General features: G+C 42.1%; 1 protein-coding gene across 9 annotated transcripts in view; it reads right to left on the reverse strand.

Moving 5' to 3' along the window:
- LOC121502033 (transcriptional regulator ATRX homolog) overlaps nucleotides 1-20235 on the reverse strand; it is a 530985-nt gene that overhangs the window by 97306 nt on the left and 413444 nt on the right. For all 9 annotated transcript variants that reach the window (XR_011444423.1, XR_011444421.1, XR_011444422.1 and 6 more), the window contains one exon: nucleotides 13008-13213. Coding sequence is in view for 2 of the 9 variants with exons in the window: in XM_070283645.1 (XP_070139746.1) it covers nucleotides 13008-13213 (206 nt within the window). In the remaining 7 variants the exon portion in view is untranslated. The remainder of the gene's footprint in view (nucleotides 1-13007; nucleotides 13214-20235) is intronic.

The raw sequence follows: 20235 nt of genomic DNA on the forward strand, positions 1-20235 counted from the left end.
GTTTGGTTTTTACGACGGAAATCAAAAGCCGAAACGAGCTGCATCAGGAACTCAAAGCCTTTTCGTTTGACGCCAGACAGAAACAGCATTCGAGTGACAACGTATCAGCACCAGAAGTAAAAAGAGACAGAGCTATGCCTCACATCACGTGTTGCAACTGTGGCAAACCCGGCCACAAGAAGGCGGAATGTCGCTTTAACAAAGAGACAACTCATTTGGAGCAGCCCCGTAATCAACAATCTGGATATAGAGGAGGGAAAGATCTGTCATCCGTGATCTGTTATAAATGTGGAAAATCTGGACATGTTTCTACGGTATGCCCGGATCGTCAAAAGCGTCCACCGGTCACGAGCGATACAATTAAAGTCGTGAACATAACGTTGCTGCAGTTTGGTGAGTCGTTCCAATTTCACTTCGACTCCGGATGTCCGCTCATCGAAGAGACTGCATCCACGAGATTATTAAAGACTAGAATAAACCACTGTTAAATGTTTTGATTTTTTTTTAAGTTTTATTTCACGTATGTAGTTCTACGTAGTTCATATCGAATACGACGCTCCGATTGGTTGCGAAATTTTGAGTAGGGGCATCGGCGTAACAATTAAATCAAGCGCACTTATGTTTAATGATAAATAGGAAGAGGACCGTTTTAAGTGACCGAAATATTAGGAGATTGGTTTAGACTTGAGGAGTTAAATAATAATTATTGAGACGTATGCCTGAGAAGAGGATTACCACGGTATTGGATGATGAAGGTGTTGATGAAGAGACCACGGAATTGGATGATGAAGGTGGTGATAAAGAGACCACGGGTGCATGCTACTTGTCTTTATTGTGTTATTTAATTTAATTTATTTGCATTTTAGTTTGGGCTGCTGCTCTTTGACCCCCCCCCGCTCTTCTAGTGCCGCTGCACTTATTCCCTTGCGTCCTCTCTTAAATAGTGACGGTACAGTGGTAAGTCCTCATAATGTCTCTTAACATGGTCTGCTTCTCTAAGAATTGTAAGAAAAATTGTGGTTTTAAAGAGCTATTATTGAGTTTTCGCAAAACTCAAGATATGTTCTTGGCGCTGGATACTCAATTTAATAGCCTCAAGCTGTTAAATCAGTCTCCTAGGCGCAAAAAAAACCGCAACTGGTGTGCAGCATCTAGGCGGATCCCAGCCACCACTGATAGGCTCTTAACAGCAACCTCCCTCGACTCTGCCCCCGACCCCGGGACAAATTCCAAGAATCCTGAGATCGAGCGCTACAAAAGATTCGGTATCCGAATGCGTCGCGGGTGCGACCGTGTCCCCGGTGTTGCCCAGTTCCGTTTTGTCCACTGGGGGTCCCAACTGTTGTCTCAGCCCTCTCAGAGCCCTAATCCAAGTCCCTGCCAGGGTATCAGGCCCGGACTACCGGCCGAAAGTGGTATGGTGGGTCAGTCTGCCGTGCCAAAACCCCTTACGGCAATTCCACCAACAAAACAGTTATTTGTTTCTCGGCTTTCCCCTGATCAGACATCGGAAGATGCTTTTATCCAAGGCAAAGTAAAAGTCGATAGAGAAAAAATTAAGGTGAACAAATTTTAATTTTCTTACCCTAGGAACATTTTGTCTTTCAAGATAAATGTTCCTGACGAAGTCTTTGGCACTCTATGCTCTGCCCAAACCTGGCCACAGTATGTGGTTGTCAAAGAGTTTGAAGGTACGAAAAAGAAAAAGCGGCCTGTAGGAATTACTCTTCCTAGGCCAGATTTGCCCAATGCTCCGTCTATGTCTTTCAATTCCGTCCCAAAAAACTAACCAGTTCCCTTGGTATTTCCTATCAGAATGCAAGAGGCTTACGCAGTAAGCTTCCTAAATTGTATTCCGACAGCGTCGCATTTGCTTCCCAAGTTATTGTGTTCACAGAAACCTGGTTAAAGCCGGAGATTCTGAACTCCGAAGTTTTTCCAGCTGCGTTCACAGTATACCGGCTAGATTGGCCTATCAGACGTGTGGGAGGTGTCCTTATAGCGGTCGACTCCACTCTCACGTCCGAATTAATAACTTTCGAGGAGTCCAACAATGTTGAATTCTTTTGCGTGAAGCTATCAGTTAATGGTAGTTCCATTTTCGTTACATGTTCCTACATTCCTCCATTGTCGGAACTTCCTATTTATTGGAACCATCTTTTCGTTATATAGTTGGTTTCCAAAAGACTTTCGGATAGGGACCACTTAGTAGTTCTTGGTTATTTTAACATCCAAGGGGCTATTTGGTCCCTAGATAAATTCACTAATACACTTCTTACAACAACAGATCATGATTTTATTGCTGGCTTGTTTGACATTTCGCTGTCCCAAGTCAACCATGTACGAAATTGCTTAGAGCGCTTGCTTGATGTTTGTTTTGTCTCATATCCGGAAAGAGTTAGCTTAGCTAAGGTGGCGCCCCTGACGCAACCCGAAGATCTCTATCACCCCACTTTACCCCCCTACTGTTTACATTATTTATCAACGATCTGCCCGAAGTTTTGACCAACTCCAGAGTACTTATGTACGCTGATGACGTCAAGCTTTGTGTGCAATATAACGACGCTACTTGCCAATCAGACTTACAGACAAATCTTAACAATTTTCAAACATGGTGCTGCGTGAACTTATTAAACTTAAATGGAGAATGAGCTTGCACTTAGCTAATGACATTCTCCCGTGTCATTCCTAAGCCTGCTACTTATACGCTACACGGCTGCTCTTCGGAAAAAATTAATATAATTGATGATTTAGATGTCCTAAACTCGACTTTATCGATCATATTTCGTGCATGGTGAATAAAGCCAGGGGTGTGCTTGGTTTCATTAAACGGTGGTCGAAGGAATTCAATGACCGCTATGTTACAAAAACTTTATATACTTCACTTGTTCGTCCTATCTTAGAATATGGATCCTGCGTTTGGAGCCCTCAGTTTGGCGTCCATAGTAAACGCATAAAATCGGTTCAAAAAAATCGATAAAAAACGACAACAATCGTTTGACGCGACTGTGCGCGGGTGTGAGGTTAGGATATCGACTAAGTAAGCAACACACATATAGATAGCACACAAAATCATGACAGAAGGTGAAATATTTGTAGTGGTTCATCTATCCCCGTGGTTCACCTATCCCCACTCTCCCCTACGTGCCAATAGATTATAGGGAACGAGCAATTGAGTTGATAAAGAGAAGCCAACAATACGCACAGGAACCCGCAAAAGACTACGTAAGGGAACTAAGGAAGATTATGTCTCACACCACACTTAGCGAAGAACAGAAGCTAGAGTGGACATATAGAAACAGCACCATGGAGTTCTAGAGATATGCCAAGCGTAGCGAAATACAATCGCTACAGGACTATCTGAGACTAACGGAAGAGTTCGAAGCCCTAGGAACACAATACCCACAACAGACACAAGCAAGAATGGCAGGAATAACCAACACGAGTAAACTGTGCCGACGGTGCAAACAACCAGGACACAGAGCACACCAGTGCAACCATCCGATGAGGCTGTTTTGCTGGGTATGTGGACGGGACAACATAAGAACAATCGACTGCTGCAGAAGGTACGAGGGAAACGGAAGAGGCGCTGGGAGGCAGGTGGGACAGCCAGTGACAACCCAGACATACCAGCAGAGACGATGATCAAGTTCGACGGCCTAAAGATCATCGCACTGCAATGCGGAGGTTTGACCACACAGATCAAGCCACAGATGGGAAAACGAAAGAAACGCCAGAGAGTAAGAATAGCGTCAGCAGAACCGACAGAGGCAGAAATCGAGGAGTTCCTCAGCAGGCAGCTAAAGCTGATGGGTGAAATTCACGGAACAAGTCACATTGCTAAGCACAAAATATATATGAAACATGACAGACCGCTTAAGCAAAGGTACTATCCAAAAAACCCAGCAATGCTAAAGATAATCCACGAACAGATTGAGGAACTCCTACAGCAAGACCTGATAGAACCTTCACACTCAGCCAGTAGTTCTCGTAAAAAAGAAGATCAATCAGTGGAGACTATGCATCGACTACCGACAGTTGAACACGCACTCGGAACAAGATGCACACCCGGTACCACGGATGGATCACATCCTGAACCAACTGAGAAAGGCAAGATACATCAGCACGCTGGATTTGAAGAACGGCTACTGGCAAATACCCATGGAAGAGCAAAGCATGCAGTACACGGCATTTACAGTACCGGGACGAGGATTATTCCAATGGAAGGTGATGGCATTTGGTCTAGACACCGCGCCAGCAACGTTCCAAAGGGCACTAGATTAGGTTATAGGCCCAGAAATGGAACCATTCGCATTCGCCTACCTCGACGACATAGTAGTCATAGGCAGGAAAAGAAAGAACACCTGGAGGAACTCCAAGAGGTACTGGCAAGACTACGCAGAGCAAACCCACGAATCAACCCGTAGAAATGCCAATTCTACCAAGACAAACTGAAATATCTGGGACACGTGGTGAGCGCACGAGGAATACATACAGACCCTGACAAAATAGCCGCGATCAGGGACCTGACAACCACAAAACAAGTTCACAGCTTCCTTGGAGTCGCCTTATGGTACCGAAGATTCGTACCCGGATTCACCGAAATCGCGAAGCCATTGTTTGATCCGATAAAGAAAAACGCGAAGTTCGAGTGGAAAGAAGAACACGAGAAAGCAGCAGAAGAACTAAAAAAAGCACTAACAGAAGCACCGGTACTCGCATGCCCGGACTTCACGAAGACATTTATACTCCAGACAGATGCAAACAACTGTGGATTGAGGGCTGTGCTCACCCAAGAAGTCGACGACGGAGAACACGTCATCTCATATGCGAGTCGCAAACTACGAAAAGAAAAAGAGTGCCTCGCGATACACTGGGGAATACACAAGATGAGGATGTATCTGGAAGAATACCACTTCGTGGTAATAACGGATCATCTAGCGCTAAAGTTGCTCAATTCTATAGAGAGTCCATCAGGACGAGTGGCGAGATGGGCATCGAAAGGATAAGCTGAATGTAGTAGCCGACACACTGTCAAGACAACCCACCGAGGAAGTTTAAAGTGCCGAGGTAGCAGAAGACAAATGAATCAGGGAAAAATTGAACCCGAGTCGCTCTACCCGTGGGTAGAGCTGACCGCGATACGAAAAGTGACCACGGAAGCAGCCCTCAAACCTTATCGAGAAAAGATCTTGGCACTCACCGGCGCCCCGAAGGTGTTAATTTCCGACAACGGAGTCCAATTCACGAGCCACAAGTTCAGGATGCAGATGTCAAAGTGGGGAGTACACCAACTGTTCACGGCTCCATATACACCGCAAGAAAACCCGACGGAACGTGCGAACCGAACAATTAAAACGATGATCGCACAGTTCACGGGAGAAAAAAAACGACCGATGGGATGAAGTACTCCCAGAGCTGACACTAGCCTTCAACAGCGGCCGCTCAGAGTCAACTGGATACAGTCCGGCATACCTCACATACTAAAGGCTCGGCAATAAACGAAGAGACCTTGGCAGAACGAATAACGCGAATCAAGGAAACGTGCGAGCTAGCAAGAAAGAATATGAAAAAAGCAGAACAAATAACCTGAGGAGACGTGAATGGAAGACGAAAAAAGGGGATATGGTGTGGGTTCGACAACAGCCACAGTCAAAAGCATCCGACAAGTTCTCAGCCAAGCTCGCACCAAAGTTTGAGGGTCCATTCAGGGTTATAAAGCTAGAATAGGGTCCGGCAAGACGCAAAGGGCGTATGTAAACAATATGAAAAAATACCTAGGAGAACAGGGAATAACACTCGACAACACCAAACCTAATGACACAAATTTACTCACACAGGAACACGAACAACATGGAAAAGTTCAAGACAACCTGCGAGAGGTTCCGGAAAAGAATGAAGGAACAGCGGAAAACTACGGCGATGATAGCGGCGCCACCGCTGCAGGCGAGGAGAACCACACGGGCAACGCCAGTAGCACGACAGACGCCGAGGCGCCCCGCGGAAGCAAAACCAATCCAGGCGGCACCGAAGCAACGAGCGGATGCAGACTGACGACGACACAAGCACGAACAAGGAACACGGAACGAGTAGACGTAGGAATGGCACATACACAGGAAAAGACCCAAGGACCGGCAATAACGAAGGACAAAGTAACAAAAACGGCGGCGACCAAGGAAGGAACGAAGAATGCTAAAGAGACAACAAACAACCGGGAACCAACACGAGGAACGACAAAGGACATACGACAAACACCAATAATGAATCTGATAAAGGAACTCGAAACCACAACGGAAAGTCCACGGAACACGGCGACAACAACAAAAGAACAAAAGAAAGACACCATTACGAAACACACGGAAAAGAGCACGATAAAACGAGAAAATCTATGGGATGAACAGACCGAGCAAACACAATGGAAGACCCCACAAAAGATCACAGATTGGGAACCAGTAAATGAGGATATACTGGTAATTCACGCGGACGACGACGATAATATAACAGACCCCGGAACAGACAACAGCGAAATACCCCCGGAATGAGAGCGGATTAGAAGCTCTAGGACTGGAAGTCCGGAGGAGGAGGGAGAGAAAAGGAGAGCGTCCGGGATCACACTGCCTTCCGAAATTAAACGCCTTTCTGGCGTGAACAACTATTTTATTTTTTCTATCACTCATGCATGGTTCACCCCAATATTGGACCATCCTTATGGAAGAATAGAAGTTTTGCACCGAAAAACTATCACCTAACTATCCCCAATAGAAGGGTGTACAATGTAGATGCACAACGGATGCGGATACGGTATGGACCGGTTGTTCAACAGACGGGGGATATGTATCTGTATGAAGACCCCATTATGGATAGAATCTGAAAGTTTGGTTAACATATGTATGTATCTTGAAAAACAAGAAAGTTACTCATATTAAATTCTTTTGTCCTGCCGATCGATTGTATGGCAGCTATATGATTTATTTTTCCGAGTTGAACTAGGTTTGGTAGACATACAAATGTCGCAGATTATTTTGTTAATTCAAATTATAACGATTTTTGTGGGTACACACTTTTTTAATTTATTATTGTTTCTCTGTTCTTTCGTGCGAGCCATACACCGTTTTGCCAACGTAGTATGGGCGTGGGTATGAAAGGGACGGATATTGTTTTCTGAGAACTCACCACACCTGCGTATGTGTTGGAAGGTAAAAAGGAATTAAAAAGGAATGACCCAGCGTTTTTGAGTCGCAAACAGGTTGGTTGTGAAATCCAGGAATCATGCCACGTGCCAGAAAACGTTCCGAAACGCCGAAAGTCCAGTTGAGAACTCCGATGCTGGATCGTCGTCTTCTAACAATTCTGGAGCTGCAAAACCATAATTTCGTCGAGTTAATAAAACAAGTACAGTGCTCTCAAAATGAACCAAAAGACGCAAAAACCATTGTGCTGCCAAAGTTCAACCCTGATCGCGCAGGATCAGACGCGCTGTCCTGGTGTTCAACAGTCAACTACATATTGTCTGAAAACCAGCTCATCGGCATCGCTCTTGTAATGGCCCTCAGCAAATCATTGGAGGGCACCGCATCTCACTGGCTCTTGCAGACATGTTTTCCCGGCATTACATGGACCCAGTTTCGAGAATTATGAACTGTTATGAATTTGCTAAACGCACGCCCAAATGAAGGAGAGTGCTTGTCGTTATATGGGAGCAGAATGGTCACCTCACTAATGGCCCGCTGGAAGTCGCTCAGCGTCGAGCAGATTGCAGTATCCGTCACGTTGGCACATGCAGCTGGCATAGATAAACGGTTGCGCCGTTTGGTTTTTACGACGGAAATCAAAAGCCGAAACGAGCTGCATCAGGAACTCAAAGCCTTTTCGTTTGACGCCAGACAGAAACAGCATTCGAGTGACAACGTATCAGCACCAGAAGTAAAAAGAGACAGAGCTATGCCTCACATCACGTGTTGCAACTGTGGCAAACCCGGCCACAAGAAGGCGGAATGTCGCTTTAACAAAGAGACAACTCATTTGGAGCAGCCCCGTAATCAACAATCTGGATATAGAGGAGGGAAAGATCTGTCATCCGTGATCTGTTATAAATGTGGAAAATCTGGACATGTTTCTACGGTATGCCCGGATCGTCAAAAGCGTCCACCGGTCACGAGCGATACAATTAAAGTCGTGAACATAACGTTGCTGCAGTTTGGTGAGTCGTTCCAATTTCACTTCGACTCCGGATGTCCGCTCATCGAAGAGACTGCATCCACGAGATTATTAAAGACTAGAATAAACCACTGTTAAATGTTTTGATTTTTTTTTAAGTTTTATTTCACGTATGTAGTTCTACGTAGTTCATATCGAATACGACGCTCCGATTGGTTGCGAAATTTTGAGTAGGGGCATCGGCGTAACAATTAAATCAAGCGCACTTATGTTTAATGATAAATAGGAAGAGGACCGTTTTAAGTGACCGAAATATTAGGAGATTGGTTTAGACTTGAGGAGTTAAATAATAATTATTGAGACGTATGCCTGAGAAGAGGATTACCACGGTATTGGATGATGAAGGTGTTGATGAAGAGACCACGGAATTGGATGATGAAGGTGGTGATAAAGAGACCACGGGTGCATGCTACTTGTCTTTATTGTGTTATTTAATTTAATTTATTTGCATTTTAGTTTGGGCTGCTGCTCTTTGACCCCCCCCCGCTCTTCTAGTGCCGCTGCACTTATTCCCTTGCGTCCTCTCTTAAATAGTGACGGTACAGTGGTAAGTCCTCATAATGTCTCTTAACATGGTCTGCTTCTCTAAGAATTGTAAGAAAAATTGTGGTTTTAAAGAGCTATTATTGAGTTTTCGCAAAACTCAAGATATGTTCTTGGCGCTGGATACTCAATTTAATAGCCTCAAGCTGTTAAATCAGTCTCCTAGGCGCAAAAAAACCGCAACTGGTGTGCAGCATCTAGGCGGATCCCAGCCACCACTGATAGGCTCTTAACAGCAACCTCCCTCGACTCTGCCCCCGACCCCGGGACAAATTCCAAGAATCCTGAGATCGAGCGCTACAAAAGATTCGGTATCCGAATGCGTCGCGGGTGCGACCGTGTCCCCGGTGTTGCCCAGTTCCGTTTTGTCCACTGGGGGTCCCAACTGTTGTCTCAGCCCTCTCAGAGCCCTAATCCAAGTCCCTGCCAGGGTATCAGGCCCGGACTACCGGCCGAAAGTGGTATGGTGGGTCAGTCTGCCGTGCCAAAACCCCTTACGGCAATTCCACCAACAAAACAGTTATTTGTTTCTCGGCTTTCCCCTGATCAGACATCGGAAGATGCTTTTATCCAAGGCAAAGTAAAAGTCGATAGAGAAAAAATTAAGGTGAACAAATTTTAATTTTCTTACCCTAGGAACATTTTGTCTTTCAAGATAAATGTTCCTGACGAAGTCTTTGGCACTCTATGCTCTGCCCAAACCTGGCCACAGTATGTGGTTGTCAAAGAGTTTGAAGGTACGAAAAAGAAAAAGCGGCCTGTAGGAATTACTCTTCCTAGGCCAGATTTGCCCAATGCTCCGTCTATGTCTTTCAATTCCGTCCCAAAAAACTAACCAGTTCCCTTGGTATTTCCTATCAGAATGCAAGAGGCTTACGCAGTAAGCTTCCTAAATTGTATTCCGACAGCGTCGCATTTGCTTCCCAAGTTATTGTGTTCACAGAAACCTGGTTAAAGCCGGAGATTCTGAACTCCGAAGTTTTTCCAGCTGCGTTCACAGTATACCGGCTAGATTGGCCTATCAGACGTGGGGGAGGTGTCCTTATAGCGGTCGACTCCACTCTCACGTCCGAATTAATAACTTTCGAGGAGTCCAACAATGTTGAATTCTTTTGCGTGAAGCTATCAGTTAATGGTAGTTCCATTTTCGTTACATGTTCCTACATTCCTCCATTGTCGGAACTTCCTATTTATTGGAACCATCTTTTCGTTATATAGTTGGTTTCCAAAAGACTTTCGGATAGGGACCACTTAGTAGTTCTTGGTTATTTTAACATCCAAGGGGCTATTTGGTCCCTAGATAAATTCACTAATACACTTCTTACAACAACAGATCATGATTTTATTGCTGGCTTGTTTGACATTTCGCTGTCCCAAGTCAACCATGTACGAAATTGCTTAGAGCGCTTGCTTGATGTTTGTTTTGTCTCATATCCGGAAAGAGTTAGCTTAGCTAAGGTGGCGCCCCTGACGCAACCCGAAGATCTCTATCACCCCACTTTACCCCCCTACTGTTTACATTATTTATCAACGATCTGCCCGAAGTTTTGACCAACTCCAGAGTACTTATGTACGCTGATGACGTCAAGCTTTGTGTGCAATATAACGACGCTACTTGCCAATCAGACTTACAGACAAATCTTAACAATTTTCAAACATGGTGCTGCGTGAACTTATTAAACTTAAATGGAGAATGAGCTTGCACTTAGCTAATGACATTCTCCCGTGTCATTCCTAAGCCTGCTACTTATACGCTACACGGCTGCTCTTCGGAAAAAATTAATATAATTGATGATTTAGATGTCCTAAACTCGACTTTATCGATCATATTTCGTGCATGGTGAATAAAGCCAGGGGTGTGCTTGGTTTCATTAAACGGTGGTCGAAGGAATTCAATGACCGCTATGTTACAAAAACTTTATATACTTCACTTGTTCGTCCTATCTTAGAATATGGATCCTGCGTTTGGAGCCCTCAGTTTGGCGTCCATAGTAAACGCATAAAATCGGTTCAAAAGAACTTCTTACTTTTCGCTTTACGCGGTTTAAACTGGGATGCAAACCAGAGGGTACCGTCTTATTCTAGTAGACTCTTACTAATTAACTTACCCTCCCTATCTAATCGTAGAACCATGCTAGGTATTACATTCTTATACAACTTAATCCGTGGTGACGTGGAAAGTACTGACTTGCTCGGTCAGCTAAATTTTCACGTACCAATAAGAAACGCTAGATCCTTTTTACCATTAGTTTTGCCCCATTGTAGAATATCCTTTGAACTGCATGAACCCTTTAGAGTCCTCTGTGTAAATTATAATGATCTGTACACCATATTATCTAATCTTGATAGCCTCCCAAAACTAAAATCTTCAATCTTAACCCACTTAGTACGCATACAAGCAACCAACCAGGCAGTACGCCAGTAGTAGTTTCCCCGCATTCTTTCATATTTAATTCCTTCGCGCCTACTAACTGCTAACAGAACAAGCACGTGGTTGGTGTGGCAAGTACTGTACATAGTGCATCAACGTCTTGCAAAAAAAAAAAAAAAAAAAAGGTTGTGATGGAGAGACCACGGAATTGGATGATGAAGGTGCCACAGATCAAGCCGGTGAGGGCTGTGATTTGAAGTAGAATGAAGACGTGTCATGACACGCCCGAATCAGTTCCACGTTTCATGACTTTCTGTGCAGGTGGGTGCCCGAGTTATATGGTTCGCCATTTGCTGCAGGAAGGCTGAAACTTTGGTAACGTTCGATGAATTGTTATTTGGCCGGCCTGTGAACTAAATTGCGAGCTATTTAAGATGGCCGGTTTGTCTGGACATAAGCTGTGGGCTAAACTAACTCAATTATTGACTGGCCAGGTTATCTTGTGGATGACTGTGTGCTAGTGGTTGGCATGATGTTTAAAACGAATGAATTGTTTGGACTTAAGTTGGTGGTAATCCGGATCTCATGGCATAAGTTGTTTAAAAGTAAGAAATAAGAAGTCTAAGAGAAAACTTTGAAATAATTTTGTTCGATTCTGATTCTGAAATGATCTAAGAAAATTAAATGAAGAAAGAAGGTATTTTGCGAAACCCGCTTGAACTTGAATCTCTATAGAAAATAAGAGAATGAATTAAACCGTTATGTTATAGAATCACGAGGACTCGAGATACGTCAGGAAGGCCGTGTCGCAGATTATTTTGTTAATTCAAATTATAACGATTTTTGTACACACTTGTTTAATTTATTATTGCTTCACTGTCCTTTCGTGCGAGGCATACACCGTTTTGCCAACGTAGTCTGGGCGTGTGTATGAAAGGGACGGATATTGTTTTCTGAGAACTCACCACACCTGCGTGTGTGTTGGAAGGTAAAAAGGAATTGAAAAGGAAAGGAATTGAAAAAGGAAAAGGACACAGCGTTAGGTAAGGTATTTAATTTTTTTATTTCCGTAAATTTTTTTTATTTTTTACTTTAATGGCTCAATATCTTTTGTGTCCATTGTTTTACATCGATCATAGGAAAGTTGACAAAGTTATGCAGAGTTGAACGAAGGCCGGTTAGTGTTCAATGCATGAGCATCACAAAGTTTAAAGCGCTCTCCTAAAAAATGCCATTTTGAAAATCGGTGTGCACGATAACTCAAAATCTACTGAACCGATCGCGATCGGTTTGAAATTTGAAACATAACTTCGTTAAGTAATTCTACAGGCACTAACGTTGAGCTTTTTTAAATATTTAATTTTATAACATTTATATTTAACAAATTAACTTAATTTTTTAGTCAAAAATCGGGATTTTGACTTTCAATTTTGTTAGAAAATCGGGAAAAAATTTTTTAAATAAAAACGCTTTGTGAATACCTCGGGACACTTATCCTTTAACGAATGAAATATAATTTTTTTAGCTCAGATGATTCTGTGGACAGTCAGGATGTACACCGCAAACCAATTTTTCTTGGAGGCGACTCGGGAGATTCCCTGTAACTCCTCTACCTCTAAATATTTTTCAATAAAAAATGTATCAAAAATTGTTCAAATATTGTGTTATTATATGGTTTTTATTTAAATAAAAAAACTTTACTAGACAACAATAATGCCGAGAGAAGACGAGCAATATTTAGCGAGTGAATACGACTACTCAACCAAAGACGAGATGACGACTTGAATTTTAACTTAATATTACTTTATTAATAAAATTTAAAACTATTAACCAATAAATATAAAATCCCCTTATAATAAATCATGCAAAATCATACCAAAATTTAAATGCAACTCCTTCTCGTATGTATCCCACGCATCCGATTTTTCTTGTTCACTTAACTCTTGCTCTACTTTATTTTCTAAAAGACTGTCATGCTCATGGTAATTGTAAACTAGGTCTGATTGCCGTAATAAATCAGCTAGTATGGTATCCTTTGGTAGTACAGGCACAGTTCTTTCAATCTTTTGAGGAATCGTTAATCTGAAAAAAAAATTGTTATTTGATATAAAGTTTTATAATTATACAAATATTTCAAATAAATATAAAACAATTTAATATTATAACAAAACGAGAAAGGGAGCTAACTTCGGCACGCCGAAGTTTGTATACCCTTGCAGATATTATTTCATTATATTTTACCTATACTTATTATGTTTACAGTTTGACAGTTACAGTTTTGCATTCCCAGCTTTACATTTTTACTACATTTACCGATCGTTTCTATGGCAGCTATATGATAGAGTTGTCCGATTTTTATGAAATTTATACAAAAATTCTAGAATAATAAAATAAGCTTATATCTCCGAGTAGATGAAAATACGTTGAAAAACAACGAAGTTATACAATTTTTTCCTATTAATTTCCCGATCGTTCCTATGGCAGCTATAAGATATAGTCGTCCGATTGTCATTTCACTGTTGAAAAACAGTCAAGTTATAATTTTTTTTCTAAAAATTTATCGATCATTTGTATGGGCGCTATATGATATAGTCGTCCGATCCGGCCCGTTCCGACATATATAGCAGTGAGAGTAGACTATATGCAAAGTTTCATTCAGTTTTCGTTCATTTTATTTTACCTATACTTATCAGAGAACGGCAAGGGTGCCTGTTTCGACAACTCTATTCACACTTGTCAAAATTTTGGTGCCGGTGTTTCTTACCACCGGCAAATAAAGTAAACGAGTCGCACACACATAAACTTGCACGAGTATAACGAGTGGCATGTCTACCGAGCACCCGATTACGTTTTCAGCGATTGTTTTTATTCATTTTACACCCGGTACTTTTCGTTGCTCGGTGCCGGTGGCACTCACACACATAACTAAACGAGCGAGTAGTTGAAGCACACATAAGTAAACGAGCGAGTGGGTAAAGCACACAAAAAATACTCGGGTGTTTTGAAGTCACCCGAGTAGTTTTTGTGTGCTTTACCCACTCGTTCGATTAGCATTCGGTTTTTTTACTATGTGTCAACGAAATATAGAATGAACTATGTACCATATATATGTTATTATTTTTGGTTAATTAAAAGAACAAGAAATCATGCTGATATGACACAGCCGCATTAATTAGAGACTTCATTAAAGATTTGACAGCGCTATAGCGTTTTACACAAGGGCGAGCAAGACGACTATATGGCGCTCTAATGCATTAGAATAATGCATTAGCTACTTCATTGCCGCGATAATCGATAGATCTACATAAAATATACTAGATACTCGATAACAAAATACGGGTTTAATGAAGAAAATTGTAATTGAAAAATGTATTAGCCAGCTTATTGACAGTATGGTCTCACAATGAGAATTTTATTTTTATATCATTTCGCTGGTTTTTTGAACTGAAAAAATATTAGAATATTAGGAAAAATAATATGTTTTGCGAGGGCAAGGTTCTTACGCTGTAAAATTAATTGAAAAATTTTTTTTGGTAATAATTTAAAAAAATTTAAGCATTATAGGTTAAAAACATAAATTTAAAGGATTCTGCATTTATTTCTGCAAGAATACTTCAGAAATTCATAGTAATACGCCTGGAATGGCGGCCGTTTTTTTTTGTTTACCTTTTACGGTCGGTGTGACCGTAGTCGTATTACCAAAATAATCCAAGCAAAATTCAAGCCAAATTACACAAAATTACACATATAGTGGTCTCTTTCAAGGTTCTAATGAAGTAGCTAATTAATGAAAACTGCATTAGTGTATCATATGGGCATCAGGAAATGTATACTGTTCTTTTAATTTACTTAAATGAATTTTGGTTGTACCAGATTGCAAAAGGAATCACAAAAATAAACGAGAGCATCTAGTCACCGGGTGTTGTTTTAGGCTCGAGTATTGTGTTCTCGCTTTTACTCACTTCTCTTTCGAGCATTTCTCGCTCAACTTCAACACACACACCGAATCAAAATAAGACTCGTAGACGAACTACGCTTGTGTGCACAAATATACGAGAATTATTGTCGAGTGTTTACTCGCACCCTATTCTCGTTGCCGAAAAATAACTCGGGTGTCAAAAATACTCGGTGTTTATCCGGTGGTCCGGTTGATCCGGCTGCCGCTCTCTGATACTTTTTATGTTTACAGTTTGACAGTTACAGATTTACATTTTCTCTTCATTTACCGATCGCCTCTATGGCAGCTATAAGATATAGCTGTCCGATTTTCATAAAATTTATACCAACATTCTGAATTAATAACAAAAGCTCATTTGTTAGCAGGTCAGTAGTAGTTTCCTCGCATCCTCGCACCTAACACGATCAAGCACATGTTTGGTGTCGCAAATTTCACTTGATATGTACAAGTTAAGAACTAATTCCAAGCTTGGGCTGAGCAGGCCAATTCATATTCTTTTTATTAATATTAATCATTTTATTATTAATCACTATTATTGGAGGGGAGTAAATTGGTACTAAACAAAGAACAAAACTAAAGGTAGTGAGAGCGGATTAGAAGCTCTATGACTGGGAGCCCGGAGGAAGAGGGAGAGAAAAGGAGAGCGTCCGGGATCACACTGCCTTCCGAAATTAAACGCCTTTCTGGCGTGAACAACTATTTTATTTTTTCTATCACTCATGCATGGTTCACCCCAATATTGGACCATCCTTATGGAAGAATAGAAGTTTTGCACCGAAAAACTATCACCTAACTATCCCCAATAGAAGGGTGTACAATTTAGATGCACAACGGATGCGGATACGGTATGGACCGGTTGTTCAACAGACGGGGGATACAGCTGCAAGCTCTGTATGAAGACCCCATTAAGGATAGAATCTGAAAGTTTGGTTAACATATGTATGTATCTTGAAAAACAAGAAAGTTACTCATATTAAATTCTTTTGTCCAGCCGATCGATTGTATGGCAGCTATATGACTTATTTTTCCGAGTTGAACTAGGTTTGGTAGACATACATGTGAGATGGGTATTTACCCTCTTATGTTACGTTTTATTATGATAATTTTCGGATATTATATATGTTTCTAAAATTTGCGAATTTTTTTTCCTATTATCTGCTTTTTACGTTTTCTTTTCAACTTTAGTTACTTTCTCTGCTTCTTTATCTGCTGAATTTCAACCGAACTGCTGAACTCTCCCTGTTTGCTGCCGTCACTTCGAAGCTCTCCGCCTGCTTCGATCACTTCCCTTTTGACATTCGGCCATTCCTGACTACTCATCTGTCCCAGATGACCACTCATCCTCGTTGTCCTGCACATATCGCCACAGCTTCATGTAGTCACAACTGGCCTTCCGAACTTCGTACCTGCCGTTCCTCTTCACTTTTGCAACCAGCTACAAACTGCGTCCGGCGTATAGCGACTAAGTCTCCAACTTTATAATCAACTTCCGGTTTTCGTTTTCGATCAAAGTTTTCCTTATACAATTCCAGTTCTCATTGAATCTCTATCTTTGTATCTTTTCTTCGACTTTCCTGCTTCTTTTTTCAAAATTCTGCGGTCCTCTATGGCCGACTTTTGGGACTCACGCATCTTCATGTAGGCCAACTCCTGGCAGCGGGCGAAGATCTCATCGTGGGTCGACTTCTTCTGCAGCAGCTGGTACTTCTTTTTAGTCAGCGACTTCTCCTTCTTGGTGCCACCAATCTGGGCTTTGCGCAACTCAAGCAGTTTGTGGTTGCTGGCCAGATCTGATGTTATGCTTGCTCTTCGCAGCGTCTCCGCCAAACACTCTTGGACGCAGCGGGTCAGCTTCTTGGTCACTCCCTCATAGCCAATGGTTCTTCTATTTCGATCCGTTGGCGGATTCTTCAGCACCTTCATCCGCATCTTGACTGGGACTTCTACGACTGTATTCACGGCCTTGTAGTTCTTGATCAGCTGCGACACTTCTTTATCATACTGATTTGACTTCTCACAAGCCTTCTCCTCCAGCTGGGAAGAAAACTTGTATCCATCGGCTGACATCGAAAATTCGAACTTCGAGATGAAATCGAAACCCAGCAGCGCATCATACTCAATGTCCGCATCCTCCACTACAACAAAGTTGTGTGTCGTCAACTCCTGATCTACTTCAACTTCAGCCAAAAAGTAGCCAACTGGGCACGTCATCCTCTTTTCAAGCCCACGCAGCTTTGACGCACATCTCCTCAAGATGATATTGGGTATTTTTTCAAAGACATACTACTTGCGCAAAATAGATACGTCGGCTCCCGTATCTACCAGACACTCCACTTCAACGTCGTTGATGGTAACCTTTTTCATGCGATTGGCACTGCGTACAACTTGAACATCTGCAGTTGATTCAGGGCAATCCCTCGACATGTGCCCCTCCTCGTTACATCTGAAGCATTTCACGGCAGCCTTGCAATCCTTGCAAAAATGATCTACAGATCTACAATTGAAGCAGTAACTCCTCCTGTGGTTGAACTCGCGCTGCATCCTATTGTCCGGCGTCGACCTCGGCATAGCGACATAAGTCCGCCGCCATAAGTTCGCCCAGTACATTTGGTCCGCGAAATTATGGCGTCTTTTTCCGGCGATCTTATGTCGCCGAAAAGCGTCATAAGTTCGCGCGAAATTATGGCGTTCAAAAATTACTTGCGGCGGACTTATGACGCTTCAAAGCGCTATAAGTTCGCCACAGAAAAAATGACTTCATTTCGCGGCTTGGATGTACGTATGCATGTACGTACGCTTTTCGGCGACATAAGATCGCGGCTGGCGAAATAATGTCGTTTTTCCTGCGGCGAACTTATGGCGTCCCCAAGCGTCATAAGATCGCGCGAATTTATGTCGTTTTAAAACGGCGAACTTATGGCGGCGGACTTATGTCGTTACCCCGTCGACCTCTCGTTGTTCGGCTTGAACGGCTTCTCGCCCAAGCGTTCGTACACCTCATACTGCTCCTGTAGCTCTTTGTACGTTTTGTCACATTAGAGAGAGTATCTAAAGTCACTCCTCATGCTTAGGCCGTCAACAACATAACGGATTACTGAACGTACATCGATGTTGCCAAGTGACGCAATCTTTTTCATCTGCAGTAGGTATATATGAAATGATTCGTCCTTGCGTTTCTTCCGAGTACGGAGCTGCTCATGGACATCAGCACTGCACACATATTGACGACTAAACTCTGTCTCCATCAGCAAACGCATTTCTGAATATTGATGAACAAACGTAGACTCCAAAAATAATTTTGCAGTGTTCACCATTTTCGCCCTAGCCTGGACATACATTTGTTTTATGTTCAGCCCGTAGGCTACAGCATTCTGCTCAAAATTGTCAAACCAGTACTTTACTGGAATGGATTCTCCGTCAAACTCTGGAATAATTTTCGCGCTTTCCGCTGTAGTCGAGCATCCACTGTTTTGCTCCTCTGCTCCAAACTTTATGGCAAGCAGCTGCACAAGGTCTTTCAGCGTTCTTGTGTTTTCGTCGATCGAGCTGCTCTCAACTGCTATAACTGTATCATTCTGCCTTCCACTTGTTCCGACACGATTTTGCATGCTTCTTCTTGCAGCCTTTTGTTCACCTCTTGATTCGGAAAGTTCATGCATGCTGTGGGAACCGGTGCGAGAGAGCGCCTCTGACTCCCCCACGAAGAGAGATGATGGTCCGTGCTCTGATGCAGATCACGCGGGAGAGCAGTGAGGAAGAAACAACAGCCGAGAGCGGACGTAATCGGATATTCTAATTTGTACAATAAGTTGAAAATACATAAATAAATATCGAAAGCAAAACTACAATTATACTGAGAGTTACTGGCGGATTAATACATTGGCGACGAGGTAAAAAAAAAATAAATAAAACTATAGCAAATAAAAACAAAAAGTGTTGTGCTAAAGAAAATTTTCTGCAGTAAAGCCTAAAGACACGCGGAGTGAACAGTTAACAGTTCCGTTAGTTTTGTTTCACATTCACTTTCGTCTGAAAAGAACGTAGAGAGCAACTCATTTGCAAATCAAAGAGAACGGAGTAACTGTTCTTGCCATCATTTTGTTGTTGCAGTTTGATGCTGTCTCAAAAAAAAAAAAAAAAGAAGAAGAAGAGAGAAAAGGAAAAGAGCACTTCAAGTGTTTTAAGAGAAAATAAGCAACCAGAGTGTTGGGGCAGTACTAAGAGTACGTGCCGAAATAAATACATATGCATATATGCATGAAGCTGACTTTGAGTCAGGGGCAGTACTAAGAGTACGTGCCGAAATAAATACATATGTATACATGTATGTATGAAGCTGACTTTGAGTCAGGGGCAGTACCAAGAGTACGTGTCGGAATAAAACGAGTGAAACTGGCTCTAAGTCAGAGGCTATACAAAGTATGAGCCGCAAGAGTTATTATAGCTGACCGCGGGTCAGGAATTGTACACTAAAAACAATTGAATATTTAAAGCGATCTGACTGAGTCAGTGGCAGTTTGCCAAATAAAAAAAAAAATTATTTTCTCATTTCAGACATAACGAACGATAATAATGGAAACCGTAATTAAGCCATTTCTCTGCGAAGCCATGGATAAGTCTCTTTTGCGCGTCGAGTGGGAGAAGTGGCTGAGAGCTTTTGAAATTTACCTTATAGCGGAAGAAATTGATACTCCCATACGGAAGAGAAGTAAATTATTACAATTCGGTGGGCCACAGCTCCAAACTGTGGCATTTTCCTTACCTGACGCTATTATAGATAATGTGGGGGATACAGATTTAGATATATATAAGGTACTGGTCGACAAATTAAATGTATATTTTTCACCAAAACCGAACTCAAGTTTTGAAAGGCATCTGTTCAAGAATATCTGTCCTACAGAAGGAGAGGGTTTTGCCAAATTTGTTTTGAGATTAAGTCATCAGATTCAGAAGTGTGACTTTGGGGCCACTAAGGCAGAAATAGACGAGATTTCGCTAAAGGACAAGATAATAGACAGCTGGGCAGGGGTAGAGCTAAAAAAGAAACTTTTGGAAAAAGAGTACACTTTGTCTCAGGTGATTGATGCCTGCCAAGTCGATGAAGAGATTAGTAAACAGTCCGAGATGATGCGTTCAAAATCTGAAA

The sequence above is a fragment of the Drosophila kikkawai genome, chromosome 2R, assembly GCF_030179895.1.
Source record: "Drosophila kikkawai strain 14028-0561.14 chromosome 2R, DkikHiC1v2, whole genome shotgun sequence".
Lineage (NCBI taxonomy): Eukaryota > Metazoa > Arthropoda > Insecta > Diptera > Drosophilidae > Drosophila > Drosophila kikkawai.